The sequence below is a fragment of the Micrasema longulum genome, unplaced genomic scaffold (assembly GCF_059751315.1).
Source record: "Micrasema longulum isolate JH-2025_06_02 unplaced genomic scaffold, ASM5975131v1 h1tg002519l, whole genome shotgun sequence".
Classification (NCBI taxonomy): domain Eukaryota; kingdom Metazoa; phylum Arthropoda; class Insecta; order Trichoptera; family Brachycentridae; genus Micrasema; species Micrasema longulum.
In genome coordinates, this window is record NW_028279660.1 from 51190 (window position 1) to 74875 (window position 23686).

At 31.0% G+C, this 23686-nt stretch overlaps 1 protein-coding gene across 1 annotated transcript in view; it reads left to right on the top strand.

The window, feature by feature from the left end:
• LOC148272040 (uncharacterized) overlaps positions 1–23686 on the top strand; it is a 41014-nt gene that overhangs the window by 11666 nt on the left and 5662 nt on the right. Inside the window, exon 2 of the mRNA XM_088240596.1 lies at positions 22751–22866. Coding sequence (XP_088096722.1) covers positions 22759–22866 — 108 coding nt within the window. The 5' untranslated portion in view covers positions 22751–22758. The remainder of the gene's footprint in view (positions 1–22750; positions 22867–23686) is intronic.

The following is a 23686-nucleotide window of genomic DNA, read 5'->3' on the forward strand; positions in this document are numbered from 1 at the left end:
ATTCAAATTAGTAGTTAAAATCCGGTACTTGTCTGATGACTACTGGATTTTTTTACATTTACATTAAAAAATTTTTTGCACTACAACAGGCCAGGAGGCCTAATTACAGTGGTGAATTACACCACAGAGCACCCAGGCTTGAAAAAATCACATTTTAATTTTTGCGTTTTCACCGTGAATCGAACTTGGAACCTTTCGTGCGTTAGTCAAGCGTCTTGACCACTACACCACGGAGGCCAAAACATTTAGGATTTTTTCTGAGATTTTATTTATCTTTTTCGCAGCCCTAGTCGGTCTGGCCATTCCATTACGTCTAAATAGACGCACGTGCAAGTTTTCTCCTCTCAACACCTCCCAAGTTAGCCTTGGTTTGGACGCCAATGGAAGCTCTCATTACATATTCATTAGATAAGCTCCAACATTTGTAGCTTACAGATTTCACCAGAGGACCGCTTTGTCTGCGACGATAATTGAGCCGAGTATGGGCTTATTAGGAACTCCTGAACAGATTTAATACGAAACTGTTTTCATAAAAATATGAACCCAGCGTGAGTACTTTTCGTATCAATATTTCATGTCGGCCTAGATCGACTTTTTTACTTTACCAATTTTTATTGACACACATATTTCAATACAGTATTTTTACAGAGTTATCGAATTGTGATATTATAAATAAAACCTTTTTTATTTTGATCTGCATTAAAATTTATTCAAATTCCTATGAGTAATTTTTGAAAACTTTTTAAAAGCCCACCTAGTGGTCTAATGGTAAGCGCGTTTGCCTATTATACAAGAGGTCTCGGGTTCGATTCTTGGCATGTTTGTGGTGTAATATTGATTTGAAATGGTGTTTTCACATTTTGTCTTATCATAATTTCTGGATTGGCATCTAAAACGTAAAAATGATTATTTTAATGTAACAAAAAAAATATCAAGATATGCTGCGGTTGGTGTATCAATGCAGTACCCTTTGCACCATTACGTGCAAAAGGAGAATGCTGATGATAAAAAGGATGAATTGAATCAGAGAGGAAAAACATTTTTGATGTCCAATATCCCGATTGTGTCCAATTGTAAACTCGAAACAAGATCTGGACTTTTTTGGTGTAAGTCTTTGTAGATTTAAAAAACCACTAAGATACACCGGATCTTGTCTTGAGGTAGCAATTAATATTTTTTCTGTCCTAGCTTTAATTTTATTAAGTTGTATTTTATTTTATTAGTACCTGTATTTATTGGAAGAAATTGTATTTACCATCGTTAGAATGGACTGCATAAGTCCTTCAAATAAACAAGTAAATAAGAGAATATGGAAGTCTAGGTATTTACAAGGCTTATGAACTGTCATTGGCTAGTTTAAGTGGCCATTTTACACACTGTACAACATTCATCATTCTACTTATGTCTTAACATCCACATTTTCTCGACTCTTCTATCTGCTGACTTTTGTGAAGTAAAATAGCTAAACCCTTTTATTCATGTGGGTGAGATTCATCTGACTAAATCAATTCAAAAATATTTTTCCTGTATGTTGCGATAAATTTCAATATTAATCATTCACTAGGGATTGAAATCCTGCTTTGTTTACAAACATTTGAACACACGAAATTTGTTTAAATATTGTAATTAACAAATGAATATAACTCGGTAACTGACGAATAATAGCGATAAAAAACAACTTAACATCGAGTCAAAGAATTACGAGTGAGTATGTGTATTCATCAAATTTTGATCAGGTGTCATAGTATCATGTTTTAAGGCGTAATAAACTATATAAGCCAATCTGCGCTGGATACATTTTTAAAATCAGGAAAGCAATGTACAAAAAAACTCTCTTGCTTCAAAAATTTCTAAAATAAATCGAAGATCGCTTTGAGAACAATCAAGATGTGAATTCTTTTTGTATGCAAATCAAATCAATCCAAATCCTCTGACTCATCATGATTTCTTTTCGATTTCTCTGCATCTATTTCTTTAATAGGTTTTTTCGAATCTAAACCAATCAGAGTGATAGGTGAGTCGTTGTTCTTGACGTTCGATTTAAATTTCCCGCCCACGATAACCGAACCGCTCTTAACCTTTGTGAGCCTGTAGGTGAAAAAAAAACCGCGAGCTCCGGAAGAGGGTGCCAGGAATACCCCAGCTAATATGCTATAAACACGATTTTAAAAAATATGACATTATGATTGTCATGGTAGTATTTATTGAACTGTTTCATAATATTTCTAGTTTTCTGCGAAATTCATACATTTTTTCATAAAATTGCGAGAGGATGCCATACGGCATTGCGCTGCTGTCTCGGCGAAACGTTGAACAACGCTGATTAAAAATCTCGCTACGTGTTAGCGCGGCGGTACGCGGGAAGTTGGGAGTGGGAATGCATGTCAAATGTATAGTATGAAATCCAGTTTTTTGTGGTTATCGCTGGAAATTTGCCCCTAAATAGCAAATATATTAAAGATTATTCAATTTTTGAATCGAGTTTGAAGGTCAATTCTACGTATGTTCTGCTAAAAACAGCCAGTCCGCTTTTATACAAAAAACTGTATTAATCGCCTTCTGAAAATGGTTTTGATCGCAAAAACGGCATTTCTCAATTTGCAGAAAACACAAATCGCACCAAAAAATCTAACTACTTAAAAATTATCAAAATTGTTCAAATACGTAATAAAATTTATGTTTGTTTTATTTAAAAAAGTTTTATTTATTGTTTATCATTCAAGTCAAAAACATTCCAACTGTTGTGAAGATTTGATTATTAACTCATTTCACCAAAGTGCTATTATTTCAGTTTCACTTTTCTATGGCTGGCTGCTTTCTGCATAACTACGTTCAAATGTGAATTACTATTGAAAGAACTTTGCAGAAAAATACTTTTATTATTTTAGAACATTCTTAATATTATAAAATAAAACTATGCAAAAAATGGAATCATTATAATGATTTGAAAAAGTTATTTTAGAAATATGCTACCTCAGAGATTCTAGATACCCCTCTTAGTCTCAAAAGAGTTTAAAACTTTCCAAAAAAGGAACAAAAACGGATGTTGTAAAAGAGTTAAATACAAACACTTTTTTTTCCAATTTGTATTGGGATGTCTCAGTACTTTTTGTGAAGTGCCTTCTCGATAGAAGATCCAGTTTCTATTGTGTCTTTACCCCTTGAGAATGTTCGGCGGGTTGAAGAGGTTGTCGGAATTCTCCGCCCGCGATATTCCCAATTTAGATTGTGTGATCTTAGCGACGTCTTTTTTATTTTTTACTTTATTTGGGTTTTATATTGCTGTTTAATCATTTGAAAAACTTAATAAAATGTTTTTTTTATTAGTTTTGCATAACTGGCACGCGATGAAAATGCCAAAATACATCACATTAGTGTAATTATCATATTTCATCAAAAGAAAACAACACCAGATCAAAATTTAAAATAGGATTATTTTCAAGATTCCGTAATATTTTCATTGATGTTTCAAAAGGCCTTTTAAAATATTTTTAATTGCTTTTAAAATAATTTCAAATCATGTTACAAAAAAATATAAAATAGGTATTTATTTTTCGGACCAAAGACGCTCTTTTTTACTCTGAAGATTCAACCAAAAATTGGGATTTGTCTTATGGTCCAATGCATCTTATCGTCCGCAAAATAAGAAAAATCCATTAATCAAATAGAACTGCACTCAATGGTGGATAGGGCACTGCATTGGTATACAAAATATAGCGAATATAAATAATATGTTACATGAATGTAAGCGACCAACCTTACGATTCAGGTACCAGTCCAGAAACTTAAAATATTGCAGTGTAGAACCTTTTCAATCAGTACTTCATGTCAGCATTCACAGGAATCAAATCCTTTCACGGACTTTAAGTATGGTAGGCAAACGTGTCAATCACTACACTATGAGGCGGACTTATGTCCACTCGATGGGGTAGTGCATATGCTTATATATTAAACCATCTTGAAATAGCATAAAGATTAATTATCAAAGTAATTTTAAAGAAACTCTTAACATTCAATACAGAAATTCTATATAAATTATTTAAAGTTCATACAGTGGACACTATTTATAAAATAAATTCCAGTTTACATATTTATAAAGAAAAAAAAAACAATTTAAGATTAATAAGTCACTAAGATGCCAAAATAATATTAAAATCCCTAAATTCCACACAAGTCATGGTCAAAAAAGCTTTGTCATCAAAGGTGTCAAAAATTACAATAATCTCCCCAATGAACTAAAAACTATTAAAACAAACATATCAATAAATAAATTCAAAGTAAATCAAAAGAAATTTTTGAACAAGTGTAAAAACTGCATTAAATTTTAATTAGTATGAATAAATTATTATTTTCTGTTTTTCTTTATATATCCTGTAAGTTTTTTTTCCTCGTATTTTCAAAATTATATAAATTCGAATAAACAAACGACTATAACATTGAATGTCACTCTCCAAGCACAAGAATTAGTATCTTCTTTGGAGAGTTACAGCTATAACATTTACTAGATGTATAAAGAAAGATTTGTATTGAATAAAAAAAAAACATGAACCATTTATGAAAAATTTACTAATAATAAAAATTAAAATTTAAAAAAAAGTCAAACAATGTCGTGAAATTCATACAAATCAGCGATTCGTAAAATAAATGTCAGCTAAACCACAAAAAAAAAACTCTTTATTCAGGATGTTTACCTGAGAATGGCCATCGATCCGAAAGCACTTATCCAGGATTCTGATTCCATTTCGACATACAGAACTGTATTTGTTATACTCTGGACAAATAGGAAAAGATCACTTGTCTTATATTTCCATAATAAATAACGGTGAACTTCCATGTAGAACGTGTACTAATAAACTTGAATGTTTTACATCCTCATAAAATATTTTTAGCGAGTAAAGTAGTCGCCAGATAAGAATGTCTACGCTAACACATACTTTACACTGCAGCTACTATGCAACCTCAGACCAGCGTTGCAAACCTCCATTAAGCGAAAATCGGTAGATTCAGAAAAAAAATCGGTAGATTCATTAACAACCCAAATATCGTGAATGAGGGGTGGGGGGGAGGTGGCTACCATTACCAACCTTTGGATTCGATATCTCATTCAAAATCCGTAAGCAAAGCCTTTACCAACATCTGGATTCATTGTTTCCGTATCGTATTTTGTTCTATGAGATGTTTGAAAATCGGTTAAATTTTAATCAAATCTGGTAGATCGGTAAATTGCTCCCAAAATCGGTAAATCTGCCGAAAAATCGGTAGGGTTGGCAACGCTGGCGTAGCCATTCTTATCTGATTACGAATTTATCTACCATAAAGATAACCGAATAACCAATATGTCATTCGACTACGTGTAAGGTTTAAGGTATGTGTTGATTTTAAATCAAAGTTTTTGCTTTACATTTGGGTCTTTGGAAGTTCTTCAAACTGACAATTTATTTTAATCAACATAAATCATATTTTATTCCTCGGAGATCCGGAGCCCACCCTTGATATTGGACATATAAAACTAATAAAACTTTCTTAACCCAATGAAAATGTCAACAAAAGTTTATTGCCCATATCCCATTGAGGCAAATACAGAGTTTCCCACCCAATAAAGATTTTCACACAAAATGCTAACCGTTATAAAGTTCACCTCAACGGGTTTTCAGTACCCAATGAAAATTCATAAACCAATTATCCCGAAGAATAAAAAACCCTACTTGAACCCGTCCGCCTGTGTCCGGGCGGATAAAGAATACGGTTCTGGGCGTGAAATAGAAAAATAACCCTGGATGAGTGTTTTTGACACGATAGCTGCCGCTCAGGTGAAAATCTTGAAAAACAAAGTCGAGTGGAGAAAATTCTGCCTCATTTAGCACTAGTTGGGGCATTCGCCTACTATGCTCGAGGTTTTGACTTCAATTCACGGGAAGATCGACATAAAAAAGTTCATTAGATGGTTTTAAGAAACGATCTATTTTATCGTCGCTGGATTGGTACTCATAACTGATCACCTTAACTTCTATGAAACAAAAATTATTGAGATGCGCCGCATTAAGTGTACTTATGCAGTGCCCTTCGCACCATTGGGTGCGGATATGAGTATGATATGATAATTATAAATACGCTGCATTTACTTAAAAAATTTTTTTTTTTATTAAATCAGCATTGACTGTGTGGAATTAGATATAAATAAATTTGTTTATGAGAACACCTAAAGATTATGGATCTTCTTGAAAGGTCTTTCTAAATAAACTCAAGTGGTCTTAAAACAAAGTCAACAATCTTTTGAGTTTGTCCAATTTTGTTTAGAAAAAATCTGTATTTTATCCCTGGGGAGCTGTTAATATTAACATATTGCAACATGGATGAATAACATTTTAGAGAAGGGAATATATAAGGTTTTAAATGTTTTATATCTTTGTTGTAATATGTTAATATTAACAGCTCCATAGGGGGTAGAATCCAGTCCTTGTCTACAAAAAAATAGATAAAATCAAAACATTATTGATAAATCCACCTGATTCAAGAAGAAGTAAAAAAATGAAAAAATATTTTCTGGCGTTACCTGGTATGCAAAACAAAGTAGTAATAATGAACGATAATTTAATCAGATTAATCTCATTCGCATCAATTAAGGTGCGGTGAGATTCATCTGAGATCTTGAACTTCATAAATATCAACAGATGGAAGAAATGAAGGAATATCGATGTTCGAATTAAGACAGAATGGTGAATGTTTAACAGTGTGTAAAGTGGCCACTTCAACTAGCCAATGACAGGTCATAAGCCCTTTAGATGCCGAAATTTCTATATTATTTTCTATGTTGTGATATGTTTAAAATTAAAATAAAGTGTTTGATTTCATATATTTACTTTTAAAATGCAGTGCCCTACGCACCGTCAGATGCGGATAAGGGTGTGAGGATGATGATGATAATGTTAATACTTCGTCATCATCATTTCTCTAACCGAACCTTAGTGATTGAGACGGCACTGCATTGTTATCTCAATATTTTTTGTCACATATAAGCTAAGGTGATCAGTTAAGGAGCAATGAAGTACGGCAGAGTAGAACCACCTGTAAAAATAATATTTTACGTACACCCATTAGATAAATGGATAGTGCAGTCCAGATAGGTCAACTGAACAATCCGCAGAACTCATCAAGAAGAAGGGGAAGAGAACTTGTGACGCCAAAAATACAAAACTTTAAAAAATCTAAAAAAGCGCTGATAATACGGCACATATTTATAAAAAAAAAATATCTAAATTTAGTAGTTAATTTACTATTTAAAAAAAAAACACTGAACTTCCTCATTGTACACACGTGCATGGTGAGCCCAGTCTGGGTATTTATAATGATATATGGATTGTTCTTTTACTAAAACAGTATTACTAAAACTCAGATTTTAGTAATACTGTTTTAGAAAAGCATCAAGTTTTTTTTTAGCTTCTCATTATAGAGAGAACAAATGCATTTAGACTTGATAATCCATTGATCCCTGAACATAGATTTAAAAGAGTTTTTAAAATTTTCGCTTTTGAATTATGTTCTTATTACGTTGTTGAAAACAATTATGTTTTTTTGAATAACAAAATGTATATATCTTTTAGTAGTACAAATGTGTACCGTCCGAGAATTGCAATGTAAAAAAAATGATATTATTTCAATACGAAATATTAAAAAAATAAATGAAAAGCCAACTTTATAATTTCGTGGGTTCAACAACGTTTCGTGGAAATCGAACCCGCGACGCCAGTTTCACAGTTGGCCATCGATTCAATTGAGCCACCGCGCCTGTCTCTTGTTATCTTGCCTTGTTATCATCAGTATTGAAGTTTGTAAAGGAGTAGTTATTTTACACAACCAAATGGGCGACAGTTCCACGTAAAACGAATCCCCAGCAGTCATTTTTTGAAATACAGTGGTTTCTCAGATATCGGATTAGTGCTCTGCCGGATTACGAGAAATCACCAATAATGACGCGTTTAACCCTCTACCGCATGAATTATTAAGGATAAACAAAAAAAAGAAGAGTGGAATGGAGTTCTGATGCCGATCCTAATATATGGGAGCGTAGTATGAAATACGAAAAATAATAATGAAAGCAGGTTGGTTGAATGCTGTTAAATCTCTCTCGCTAATCCGTGCACCATGTATGGCTGAGACATGCATTATCCACAAAATCAAAAAAGGGGTGCTGCGTTGGTTTAGACATGGCGAAAGAATGGCTGAAAGGATCTACGATGCGAATTATTTGATGGATGCAGATAATGAGGACGACTGATAAAGATATGGCATGATCAAATCTAACAAATGATAGTAATTATTTTTTGTCATAGCTTCAATTTTCTTTAGTTGTATTTTATTTCAATTTTACCTGTATTTATTATAAAAACATGTATTTACCATTGTTAAATAGAATAAATAAATAAAACAATACTACAAGATGTATAAGTCAATAGTAGGAATGATCAGCGTGCGGCGTAAGAAGATTAATAAATGTAGAGGAAACGAAGTCTGTGTGCCAAAACAGAGTAATATGGCATTCTATTCTCTCTGCCTACCCCTTCGGAAAAACGGCATGATGATTTGTTTATATAAGCTTGTTTTTTTTTAAATCGTGTCAAAAACGTTAGTTACTCGTTCTAACGTGTCTCAGTTGCCTTACGCATCTTCATTCCTAAACGGACTTTCATCATGATCAGAAGTGACGCCACTCAGAAGCATGTCGTCGTATATGACGACAAAATACTTTAAATGCACGGCAACTGTGAAAAACAAAACTTATAAATCATTTCTTTTGTAAACACGATCCAATTAACTTAATGAGTTCCTAGATGTTAATTATATTTTAAGTATATTTTTCAGGGTGACTAATAACACGGAATAAATGTGAACTAAAGAAATATGTACATTTTTTCTTACATGAACGTGTCACGTGACTTATTTTCTTTTTTTTTTATTGTCGAGGACAACGCAATATTGTCGGCCTAACTTGTAAAACTCGTAAGTCTCAAACTTGCCTTTGTTCAAGGGAGAGTTAAATAGATTTACTTCAGTAGCGATTTTTTTAGATATTTAAAAAAAATGGAAATCTGTACTCATATCCAATTTTTATTTATTTATGCTTCATTAAGCCAGTTTATAACATCTTAAGAACCAAAATAAACATTCAAAAACATTCCAATTTACAATCGAAATTTCTCAAGAACATATTTTCAAAATACATTTTAAAAAGTTCAATGCTTTCTATATTTTTTATTTCTTGAGGATACTAATTGTACAGTCTGTCTTTTGTAAATGAGTTTTGAGATTCAGTTTATCTCCTCAATGGTAATCTTATATTTTTTAATATGTAGTTTCATATGTATTACATTGTTGGTGTATTGCATGTATTACCGATTTTATTTTTTATTTTATTTATCCCCTCAATTATTTTATGTATTAAAATTACTAAATTATATTTTATTTGTTGCTTTGCTTTGCGCAAGCCAATTTTTTTGGGAAATATTTATACACACATTATGTAACGACGATATAAACGTATGTATTAAATATGTATGTATAAATGTTCCTCGTTATAATATTACGATATTTACTTATCTATTTTTTAAATATATTTTTTTTAAATACAGGAAAAACTGGTCAAGTCAGAATTTTCTTTTGCTGGCAAATCAAAAATAAAGTTTTTAGACAGTCACTTTCTAATGGTTTTGCTATTTAGTCCACTTTTGACTTTAAGTTTCTTTTGCTTTACTATATGTATACTATGTATTCTTGCATGTGTTGTGTTAGTATGGAAGTGTTTTGATTTTGTCAAAATTTTCTGTAGCAGATGTTTATATATTAACTTGATTAACAATGATCAACTTTGTAAACACACTTTGTGCTATAAGTGAACTTGGTTTTTCTTTCAATAAAATATAACATCTATCACTAAAACATGGTAAAAAAATTGCCTTGGCCAGTTTTCCTTGCATGCTAACGATATAGATTATTTGAAGTCCTAAAAGAAAACAAATAGAATTTTTTATCATTTGTGGATTAACAAGTAAGGATCATGTTTGCTTTATCTGATGAAGTTAGTATAAGAATAACGTATATATTTAACACACATTAGTGGGATGATACGTTATCTTATCTCTTGTTTACAGAGCCCGCCTTCGCCATTGAGATGATAAATCATATTACCAAAACACTTTTAAAAATACAGTATTTTTCCTAATATTCAGATTTTTCATCCATAATACAATTATCATCTTTATCAGGTAGCCTGGAAAACAAAACCACTTAAATATCGCTTTACGCCAGTTTCGTAATTACCGGAGCATTTGCGATGGACGCGCTAGCCGCCTAGCGGTAAACTTTTAAATTAAAAATTTAAAATGCAAAATGGCGTCTAAATAAATATAAATTCGGCCACTCCTCCCGGCTTATCGTGAGATTTCTACATTTAAAAATAAATAGGCGGTAATAAGCGGAGGATTACGCATAACATATAGCCAGAGAAAAATAAAAAAGTAGGGAAATTACAAAAGCAGTTATGCTAAATAGATTTGAAGGAGGGATGAGACGCTAAGCGTTGCGCTGCCCTTGTTGGAGATTGCCAATATCTCAAAGACCGACGTAATATTCCTACTCTGAAAAAATATATACATAATGCCTTACAAGCTCCCGTGATTGCGTGGTAGCCTTGTTCAAAGTTTAATCGAAAATCTAGAAAAGTTTTAATCAAATCAATACTGAAAAAAAAAACTATGAAATGCATTTGTTTTTTTATGAAAAAAAAATACGACTAATGAATTTTTATGAACTGTACGTACCTACTTAAAATAATGCAAAAAATCAGGAATCATTGAAGAAGCATCAACAAATAATAAAAGCTTTAATTTTTTTACTGTATTTAGAAGTAAAAACAATTTTCCGTATAAGTCCAATTTTTTTTTCTTGTTTTTGCGTTTTAGTAAAATTGATTTGATCACTGATAACGAGCATAGAATGGTGAATGTTATACAGTGCGTAAAAAGGGTTCTTTAACTAGCCGATGACAGATCACAAGACCTACCTTGACTTACGTATTCCCTTCTCAAAAATGTTTTCCTTCTCTGTTGCAACAAATTTTCTAAATAACTCCCCTAATCCAGCCTGTATAAAGACATTTGGACATACTGAACATATTGTTTTTAAAACAAATATTTTTTATTACACCCTTGGAAAATATTGAGGAGTCATTTGAATCAAAATAAATTCTATTTTTTTTCTTCTAATTTTATGCCACAACTGCCAAAGGTGAACTGTATAAAACAGGGTGATTTTGATTTGGAGCTTACAATACGTCAGTAGGCAACTTCGGGGCAAAGGAAAACTCAGGGCAAGGCACGCACTTGAGTAGTGATGGAGTAATTAGCAAAAGCGCTGCGAATTTGTAGCGAATTCACAAAAGCAATTATTAAAAGAACTTGCTTATTGCTAAGCTAAGCACTAGCAAACATTATTATGAAATAGTCGTATTTTATTAATGATCACTGTAGCGATTGAGTATAACGGTGAATGATAAATGTAAATAGCAAGAATGACCCTTAGAGATGGTATCATTAGTTGTAAAAACGCCACTTTGACCCAGAACTGTCAAAGTTATAAGGATCTTTTTTGTCAGCCTTACAACTATAAATATTTAAACATTTTATTTAAGTCGAAATTTAGGGCAGAAAATGTGTTTATTCATAAAATATACACCCTATCCGCACCTAAATATCTCACAGTGCTTGATATGAATAAATACAATAGGAAAAACTTACAAAAACTTCGGATCTTCAATGATTAAGGTCACCAATTTCTAATGAAAGGAAAAATATTATCATCCGAATAAAAAACATACAATCCAAGGGTTTAAACTCTTAAAAAACTGCTGGAAAACCCCCCAGGGATGATATTTCAAACGCTCTAGCGGCCCTAGAAAACACTTTTATCTTTGGTATTTTGTACATTAATTCACGAGATAAAAGTGTTTTTTACGGCCGCGAGAGCGGTTCACAATAGCATCGCTGGAAACGGTGTTGCATTAAGCAAAAGACGGGTTATTCCGAGACAGAGGCATTTCAAAATATAAATTTTGCACACGGATGTTCAATTTTTTTTTAGTAATTTGAAAAATAATAATCTTATTAAAGCCTGTTGTAGCAAAAATTGACTTCATTATTTAAAAAAGTACATAAAGATAGATACAAAAAGCCTTTTATTCTATGTAGACTCGTGTGACATTATTGCAACACAAGGGTTAAAATCAATGATATAATAGCAACAAAGAACATTTAAAATAGCAACAGCATTTCACATGACAAGCCAATTAATTTCGCACTTTAATGAAATTAATGTTGCCATCACTTCTCTCGAATATTGTCACCACGCACGGAGGGGGCCATCTTTGGGACGCCAGTCACGGCTCTGGCGTTTCGCGCTTAAATATAAATAAACCCCCGGCAATCTTTTAGGTCGTTGAAAAATAAAGGCGGCAAAATATGCCCGAGGATAGAAATACGAGAATCTAGAAACGTCTCTGTCAAACGTTTATGCTTCGATGGCAAAAGCTGATTCGCAGATAAATCGAATAACGTAAACAAATTTTATTCTTTCCGCGCTCAGTCTCCGTAACAATGTAAATATTTTTCGGGATAAAAGAATTATTCGCCGTTATTAGTATTCGCTTTGTATTGAAATGATTAGTTTGTTTGGAAAAAAAACATATTTTTACGTTAGTATTGAATCGTTATGTGTTTATGTATTAGTTATTTTTTGTTTTTGTTATTTATTAATATCTTTTGTGACAGAAAGAAAAAAATATGGTAAATAAAAAATAAATTTAAAAAATAAGGTAATATGCCTTTGAAGAGCTACATTTTTTATTTTAAAATATATCTGGTGTGAAAAGCACCATTTTCATTTCAAGTACGGATTTATATTTTCAAAAAATTGAGATTGTAAAAACAATATAAAAAAAGCAAATTTAGAATAAAGATTAAAGAATTAAGATAAAAAAATCAAACATTATACAATCAAGACATATTGTGTATATTAAGTCATTAATACATTGACATATTACAACAGATATGAAGAACGTTTTAGATAAAATAATATGATGCTTTTAACAATATTGGCTTTGAGTAACTTTATTATAAAGTTATAAATTTCAAAGTATGAATATTTTTAAAGTCCTTTGTCACTCGCAAAATAAATCTTAACATTTTTACGATTTATTGGCTATGCAGTTTATGTGACTGATAAAATACAACTTTTGATAAAAAAAATTATAAATAAATATTCTGTTAATTTCAGGGATATTGCTAACAACTAGACTAAGTTTGTATTTTTATTAACTTTTTTTGGCACCACCACCTATTAGGAGGCCTTATTACAGCACAGAACACCCAGGCTTAAGAAAATCACAATAACATTTTATGTCCTCATCGAGAATCAAACCTGGAATCATCCGCGTCTGATTCAAGCGTCCCAACCGCTACACCACGGAAACCAGCGTGTATGTGAATTTCGCTTGCAAAAGGCACTTCGTGTCTTGCAAAACAAAAAAAACCTATTTTTATATCGCCAGAGTAAATTACCAGTCTCAAAATAAACGGATTCAGGAACCTAGTACATACAAGTATGAATAAATGTAAAATCACTAAAGTTTATTCTAACGGAAAACGTACTATTTATAACTGTAGTTCAATTTTCTTTTCATGTAAATATTTACCATGAGAAAGTCAAAAAGGCGTTTAAACATTTAAATAAATGACTAGAATATCTGTGGTGACACGGAAAAGAGGCATAAGTCGGCATTTCGTAATTTTACAGTACGCCTGTTTTACTAACTGACTTCTAAAGCCTAGATGGTTTTTTAATTATTACAAAATAAATGAGTTACACTTGTTATTTTTCGTAATGGGATATATTTTAACCGAGAGTTGTTTACGAGTCGACATATTGATAAACATTATTTATTTATGTATATTTAAGATATATCCCCCCTTGCAATTTTTTTTCCTATACTTCAATTGTATTAGCACTAAGTTCACTTAGGCCACAATTTATAGAGACCTACATTTTGGCTTTATATTTATATAGCTGTGTGCTTAATATTTACACTTTATCTACATTTTATAACAACCATTTCATGCCCGCTCCCTAGTTAAAACATATGGTGTCCACAAAGATTCTCACTAGGGTTGAAACAGTAATAATAAAAAATACTAATATTTTTTGTGTGCAGTTGGCTTTAATTTGTGAGGAATACTAACACAAGATAATGGACGCAGCAACTTCTGGCATTCACCAAAAACAACAAACCATCACGCCGTTTTTCTGTCACTGTTGGCTAAAGGGATAGAACGCCGTATCACTCTGTCTTTAAATACAGATCTCATTTTTCTTACATTCATACATCTTCTTATGCACGTGCGCCGATTATTACGACTTTCGACATTAAATTTGGTCATGCCATGTACGTGTATATTTTCACCAAACATTCACCTGCCTTATGTGACAAACGTTCATTTGCCAACGTTGATTCAATTAATCTTATACATGTATAATTGACAAAATTAAGAAAGAGTCACCAGCATAATTGGTCGTATGGAACGAGCGGATGATGAAAACATGGCAAAACAAATATATATGGTAACGTATAGAGAACGACCAAGTAAGACGTGATTATCGAAGGGCATCTTTAACAAGATGCATGAATACGGAAGAAGCTAGAAATGTATGTTAAGAAAGACGCATGTGGCGTTCTGTTCTCTCTGCCTACCCTACGGGGATATGGCGTGATGGCAGAAATAGTAGTAGTATTGTTATTTAAAATATCAAAATGAATTTTTAGTCTAAGAAATAAAAACAGGCTAAATTTACAAATTAACATTATTGTATATAAAAAAATATCAATACAATTATTAAATTAAAAATATCAATCTAAAACAATTCATTCAGCAGCAGACTCCGGCAAGTTTTTTGTAAAATACGTGGCAATTTGAAGTGAAGCTGCGTGAAGACGGAGTTCTACAAAAGATTTGCCCTTTTACTATATCGTAAATGAATGTTTTTGCATTTCACAATTATGGCCAAGCTATGGCATTGCTAGCGCAAGTTGACTTGTGCCCCCTTTCCGTGTTACAAATTTTATGAAAAAATAATTGTTAGAAAGCACAAATCGAATTAGATCTTTTTTTCTTTAACTTAGGTCTAAATGTAAAATCCCGTTTTTATTGTCAATATGAGGAATTCATAAATTTGTACCCATTTCCCTTGTGTGTCATTGAACGGAGTTCCAAATGTCAGTAAAAACTAAAAATAGCAAAAAATCCTTTAACCAAAAAACTTGTGCCCCTTTTTCGCGGATATAAGAATTAAATAACGCATATAATTAGTTGTTGGGTAAGTTAAGTTACTGCAATTAACGTTCTTACTAATATCAACAATGTGTATTATCAGTAAAAGAATGTTTTTTACAATATAATCCAAAAGGGGTTAGTTGTATCACAAAAAAATTAAAATATGGGTGGCAGGAAAAATCAGTCGTGGTATTTTCCTATTTTTATCAACCCATTTTAACGCATGAATTTATTAAACTTTTGGTGTTACTGGCCAAATAATCATGTTATAAATTTCTGACATGTGTTTTTTATTCAAGATCTTGAATAATATTATAGAAAGTACTTATCTGTTGGAAAATATCAATCTAAACTGCTATACCAGATTTAATAGACAAGTCCGACTTTTTTACAATCCTGCACCATCCAATAACTTTGCTCAAAATTCCTTCATTAACGTAGCTTCACAGAATATAACAATTTTTTCTTCCTCCTTTGATTTATTTGATTCAAAACTTTCTCATCATTTTTTTTAATTAGAACTACTTTAATTACATAATATGTATTACTATCAAATTATTCTCCTGTTTCTATTTTTAAAGGCAATTTAAGGGTAATCTCTTCAACAGAATCCCTCCTTTTTCCTATTTTTCCTAATCTTTTCTTATCGATTTTATCCCTCTTAACGCTCCTAATCATTATTTTATTTAACTCTGTCGAACGATATTCTTTAAATATTATTTTTTACTAGTACATATTTTTATTTATAAATCTGTTGATTAGTATGTCTACAAAAAGTATTATACAGTCGTAAAAACTTTTATTGGACACATACACTATATTACAGTTCGATTTGTTTATAAATTTACTCTTAGTTTTTCTAAATAACAAATTTTTTAAAAAAATTACAGTTTTGAGAGTTTTTGATATGTTATAATCTTTGTAGTATAAAAAAATTAAAATAAAGTCAAAGTAAACAATCGCTTAATACTAAATCACAAAATTTGATAAAACCTACGCTGAATATAAAATACCTACATTTCCATTTTTTTATTGATACTCGTACGTTAAGATCTACAGTTTTGAGTTTAGATTTTATCTTTCTAGATGTTATTCAAGTTATTCTACTATCTCACGGCTTATTTCAATTTTAAAGTGACACAGGATGTCTAAATACTTGAAAATTAAGCATTTAATACGAAAATGCAGGTTTTTATGTCAATATATTAACCTCGTCGGAGGTATTAGTCTGCTATAATAAATCTCTTTTATCTTACTCTAAGAGCAATTTTCGAGCTGGATTGTAGAGCAGAGAGCTTTTCAAACACTTGAGCTTTACATTACAAAAACTGTACATTCTCAGGTGCCCGCTCTTCCTTTTGTCTGTGAATTGATTTACACCCCGTGAAATCTTGTCGTCAGAATTTACTTTCTTATTCCAGTTGCCCCTTTTCCAGCCAACCCCACACTCTTCTACATTTTCCCAAGGTTGCCCGTTACCTGGCGACTATAGAAAATTGTCGTTGAAAACTCGATCAAATTTAAATTGGTAGGGATTTCAACACTGACGAAGCTCCTTTTTGAGAAGGAAATAATTGTGAGTTTCAAAGATGCTCACTATTTTTTATTGTAAATTAAGTTGAAGTTTTATCGTCTCTATAAATATGTGTATTGAGTTTGATGATGCCTGGTCTTGGAAAGGTTGATTCTAGGTTCTTCTCTTTAATTAGGTGATGCTGATAATAAAATGGACCGGTAAAATTTGTTTTCAATTAGAATCGATAGGTTTTAAACTTAAGTCAATGTTTTAATTTATGGTGTTTTTAAAACTGTGAAATGTCATGAAAGGGTTGTTCTGTATATCGTCGTTGCACATAAAATATGGGCCATGCGACTCGGAGCACATTTTGAGAAAATCATCAAAATGCGACTTTTTGGCATAAAGTAATTAACATTTTAAATAAATATATTACTTTACTGAAAAACATTGTATTTTTCCTACTTCGTTTGTACACAAAAGTGTTAATTTCGGTTTAGTTCTTTTTTTAAATAATAATTTTTACCGATTTTTTCAGAATGTGCTTCGAGTCACATGGCCCATATTTGATGTGCAACGACGATTTGCTGTTATGGAACGGTTTTTTGAAAATTTATTTTTCTTTATTATTAATAAAACATTAAAAAGTACATATTATACCCCCAGGAGTTATTAAAGAAACACATTTGGGACCGTATATAAAAAAAAACTTTTTTGTGACAATACATAATATCATACATAGTTAATACATCTGAAATAGTAAGAAAAATTATAAAAGAAACATAAAACACAGTACTTTACACCATCTATATAAATTACATTAATAACTCATCATCATCATCATTCCTTTTTCGCACCGAATGGTGCATAGGACACTGCATTGGTAAACCAATCGCAGCGTATCTTGATCACTTTTTTGTTACATGAAGGTAAGATGATCAGTCTTACGCATCAAGTACTATTCCAGGGACTATAAACATTCTAGTGTGTAAACACACTTTTAAATAAATATTTAAAATCAACCACATCGGGAATCGAACCCGAGACCTCTTGCACGGTAGGCAAACGCGCTGACCATTACTGACCATTACATTACGCGCAAAAAATATATGTAAATAAAAAAAATTAGGACTTTATATAATTGGTAAACATATTATTTAAATTTTTATGTATTTCAGTGCTATATATTTGTTATTTATTATTAATTATACTATTTTATTTATGTTTAAGTAACACGTATTCTTGGCCATATATATACTTTATATTTGTATTATAACGATTTTTAATTTCTTATATTTGATTAGCTAGGCATTTATAATTAAGTAGATTTAGTTTTTATTTTTTTATTATATTGTTCTATTAGTATAGGACTATTTATGCTGTAAAAGATAACCAATCTCCATTTTAGAACAGGCTGAGCCACGTTAAATGGAGACTATCATAAACAGAGTACACTCCGTTTTCATTTTATATTAATTAGTATTATATAAACTCTCTGTTATTTAATACATATGTTTACTGGTTTTATGCAATAAATTTATAAAATAAAATAAATAAATACATATCGAGATGGTAAAAAGTAAAATCGATATTTATGTAAGAGAATGTAAAATTTATATGTAAAATTAAAATATGTTCATCGATAGCCTGTTACTGAACATGTTTAGAAAAAAATGGTAACCATGCGTTTTCTATTTTTTAAAGAAAAAACTTAATTTAACTTTGTAGATAAAATTGATGATAAACGTAAACTTCCTATTGTAATATGAAACCTGGGCTCCGATTGCAATAGGAAGTTGACATTTATCTTAAATTAAGTTTTCTATATGAAAAGAAGAATACAAATGATTTTTTTCTTCTAAACATGTTTAATTATAGTTTACCGACGAAGATCCTTTAAATGCGCATGAAACTATACTCATTTTTATACACAAATATCGGTTTTTCTTTATTGACGGTCGAAGAAAACTTTGTTAACTTCCCATTGCAATCGGGGACCTGGTCTACTAACACGCTAATGAACTAACATACTTTATTAGTTAGGAAAATAACTTATATTAATGGTGATTGACAAATTAACGGAAATATAAAATAGTGGTATTAAAAGCACTAAATGAAAATCTTGAATAACGCTTTTTTATTATAAACCAACAATTTATTTTTTATTCGTTCATTAAAACTTAAACTTTGTTTTTGCAATTTCATCATCATTTTCTTTCTGTTCCTAATGGTGTAAAGGTAACTGAATCAGTAAACAAATCGAAGCGTATCTTGTTCATTTTTGTTACATGAAGGTAACACGATCAGTCTTACCTTTTAGGTGCCAGTCCATGGACAATGAAATATTTTAGAGTAAAAACACCGTTTTATTTAAATATTTCCACTAGAAGCGAAGAGGGATTAATTTTTTAAATAATTTTATTATGTTTTTTTTATTATTTTACTATCGTAATTGAGGGGTTAGCAGTAAATCCGTTACTGTCCATGATCACTGTTTTTGGAGAGATCAACAAACCCCGTAGCTAAATGATTATTTCTTTTAAGTTTAATAAGCACATTTAACTAAAAATGAGCAGCCTTTCCAGTACCTGTTATACATTTTGCACATTGAATTTGAAAAAATAAATGATATCGCTAGCCCAAAGCAACAGTGAGATAAACAAGGAATTTCCGATTTTGAGATACATGTGCAGATATGTTAATAAATCAAATAAATAAATGTTTTTTAAATAATAGCACATCTATGTTAGATAGTTAAGCTTTGGAAAAAATAGTATTCATAATTTAATTAAGCAGACTCTTTGAACACCTCAAAGTCCGATTATCTCAAAATATGTTCTCCAGAGATATTTCACTGTTGCTTTGAGCTAGCGATATGTAAATTATATTTCAATACAAGTAACCAATTAAAAATACTTGGTACATATCCACTTTGTCTAACTCTGTTTCATTAAAGTATTATGTATGTATCTATTTTGATTATATTTTTTAATGTACCCACACTTAATTGACTATTGAGTTTAACATAAATTATCCTTACACTGTATAATTATTTCCAGTCTGAGGATGCGCATTAGAGGGCAAAAACGCAAATTTCATCGAGAATCGTCAAAAAATAACTCGTATGAAATTAAAAGAAATGAGTGGATAAATATCAAACGCAGGTTTGTCCACAACCATCCACCACAGTGTCCATGTAGACCTACTAGCTGCTAAATTGAAACAGAGTTTTTTTACAGTATTTTATTGTAATATTGAGAACATGTTTTACTTTGAACAGTACTGAAATAATCATATTTTTTTCTCTACATTTTGTAGAACAAATATTTTTTTAAAATTGGGTGGTCATACTGGTTTAATATTTATCAACTCAAATAGTCTTTTTGCTGCTGGTTTTGTTGGTCTTTTAAAAAACAGTATACATAGACAGTGGCGGTTTTGGTTTTAACCGCCTCAATTAGGACTTTTTGCCTATATTGCATGTTGCAAAATTTTATGACGTTAGTTTTTTAATATAGCTTATTGAGATTGCCGTTGTAGTCTTAAATTAAATCCAATAGTCCTAAGATCAAAATCAAATAGTTTTAAGTTAAAAAACCAGCTTGGAACATTGAATTAATTAATAATTTTAAATGCCTTTCAAAATAGATGTTTGTGTGTTTAAAACTTATTGGGTCGAAAGTTGGAAATGTTTAGGGCTTTCTGTATTAAAACACCTAATAATCTTCACCATAAATCAACAAAACGGGAAAACTTTTTCGGTCGAAATTAACATCGGGAATCCAAAGATTTCCTCCAAAAAATTCTTCCAAGTTATTAAATGGGGAAAGTTGGTGAAGCGAGATCGATCCTACAAATATTTTATACGTGTAATTAAGGCATGAGATGTAATTTATTTATTTGTTGGTTTAATATCAAAGCGAAGTAAACCTTATTAGATTGTTCAAAGAAACATCGAAGATACACATTAAGACAGCATTGAAAATCAATCGCAACATACAATGAGGTGTAATTCTAAAGGTTGTAATACATTATGACAGAAATGAGGAACTATTTATAAAAAGGAATATAGAAGTCAAGGCATTTACAGTGCTTATGATCTGTCGTTGGCTGGTTTATGTGGCCACTTTACACACTTTACCACTTTAACATCACAATATTCGTCACATTCGCCATTCTCTCGAAGTTTGAACATCCACATTCCTTGACTTTATGAATGTTGGTGAGTTACAATAAATTTGTATCATGATAACTCCCTGTGGGGTAAAATCCAGCCTTGTCCACAAACGTTTGGACATTCTCAAAAAATTGTTAATCAGTTTCAGAGAGGGAAAATAACTATAAAAATGAAATATGGAAGTCAAGACATTAACAGAGCTTATAAACTGTCATTGGTTGGTTTTAAGTGGCCACTTTACACACTGTGTAACATTCCCTATACTACCAGTATTTTGACATCTTTTCCACTCTTTCATCTGTTAAACTTTGTGAAGCTAAAGAGCTGAAACTTTTATTTACGCGGATGATATTCTGACCGAATTCTTTTACCTATATACTAGGCAACGCCTGAAAATATTTTTCACTTTTTTTATTTCTTTTTAGGCCAGCTGGTTTTATCAACAATACTATGAGTTTGTCCAAACTTTTGCAGGCAAGAACTCTCTAGAGTCATTAACATCAATACATTTACAACGGAAATAAATAACATTTTATAGATGGAAATAAAGAGGTCTAGGAATTTACAGAGCTTATGCCCAATAGGCTTATGATCTGTAATCATTTAGTTTATGTGGCCACTTTACACACTTCGTCACTTTAACAAAGATCAATAGATGGAAGAATGGAAGAGTTCCAGATGGCTTTCTCAGTTCTTTTTTAAAGCTTCTATTTTCCGTAACATTTTTGAACTACTAAAAATATTTTCTCACACACCTCACCGAAGCTTCAAAATTGCACCACCCGTGACGTCACAATATCTGGTTGCTGAGTGATACCACACATCTGATCAAAAAAACATAACTGACAAGATGTTCATAAAACATGGGTTTGACTAAAAATTTATGATACAAACCGCTGACTTGCAGAAATTCTGCGACATCGTTTGATATGATCAGTTTGTAACGACAAACAGATTGTTTTTGTTTCTGAGATTTAAAAGTTTAACCCCGTACAGTTATAATTTGTATCCTCTTTCCAGTGGTAATAAACTTTTTTATTATTAGTAGGTACTTTAAGGATAGTTTTGAGAATTCGAATTTTTTTAATATGTTTTTAAAAAAAATAATAAACAAAAAAAAACATGAAATCATTCATGAATAGAAGTCAAAACTGCCAAACTGTGACTTATTTTCTATTTAAATAAACCAAAACAAATCACATTCTGACAGCCCTGTTACTGAAAGAACACACATGTAATAGGGTGGGTAGTATAAAATAATTGACAAACTAAATAATACAATTGTCAAATATAAGTCAATGTTATACGTTCAGTTAAAAAATAACACTTAAAAAGTGTCTATTTATGGTGGAGGTAAATTCTTTCGTTTATTTATTTAAGCTGTTTAGATTTAGTTTCCAATTATTACAGTACGTTAAGTAATATAAAACCCACCCTACATTTAAAAAAAATATTGTATCATTGCCGGTCTAACTAGGGTCAGCACATTTAGATCGACCGGCGTATATTTTTTTATTTTGTCAATACATCTGATTATTAAATTATACTGATTCAGTATAATTTTTATATTTTCAAATTAATTATTTTTTGCAACACATAATATTATTACAGTTTAGCAGACAAGAAAATATAAAATTTTGACGCAATTTATTGCTAATGATTGAATTTTATATGACCATTTAGAAGGAGTCATGTGGTTGGTGGTGGCAACTTGTCTTCTTGCTGCTGTAGTGGAAGGAGAGCCAAACTCTTCGGTCCAAATATGTCCGGAGCAGTGCATTTGTCTCTCACCGACTCAGGTATAATATTCATGTTCCCTTACCAAAGATGTTCTATATCAATGTTATAGTGAACGTCAATATTGATAAACCCCCCAGGAGGTGAAATTATCAAACTTAATATTTGTCGACAAACATTTGACATACTCAAAATAATATTATGGATCAAACCAACTAGTCCACGAAGTAAATTGATATAATATCGTAATATTATATTGGGTTTCATTTATTATCAGTAGTATTTATATTTTAATTTGAATATATTTATAAACCCGTACAAATTACATTAATTTAACAAAATATTTTGTCTTTTTTAAATTGATATTCTATTGTAAGTGTAAATATTTTTAACATCTTTTGTAAAAGTTGTCTGTCTTTTGTTTATTTTTGTCTGGGAGTTTATTGTATAATTTCAGTTTCTGGTTTATTAGTCTTGAAAGTCCTTGTCTCGTTTTAGAATGTGGCATATGATATTGTTCTTATATTATTATCAGTTTTGATTTTTATTGTTTCAGCATCATCCAATAAAAAAGCCCTTGAAAAAAAAGATCCTAGCTAAAATTCCTAGCTAGTAGGGGCTTGAAACAAAAAACCCATTTAGATTGAAAAATTAGTGAAATAAATAAATAAAGGTAAATAAAAAATATTGTCAGGTATTTTACAGCAGTAATTTAACGAATGAATTTTACCCATCTCAAAAATATTTTAGCTCTCTTACTTCATAAAAATCAACAGCTGATATGATTTCTCTAGAACAGAACAAAATTCTGCTTAAAAATGCCAGTGGTAATAAATGGCCATTTCAGATCCATCTGCACTTACTGCAAGATTATTTTCATCA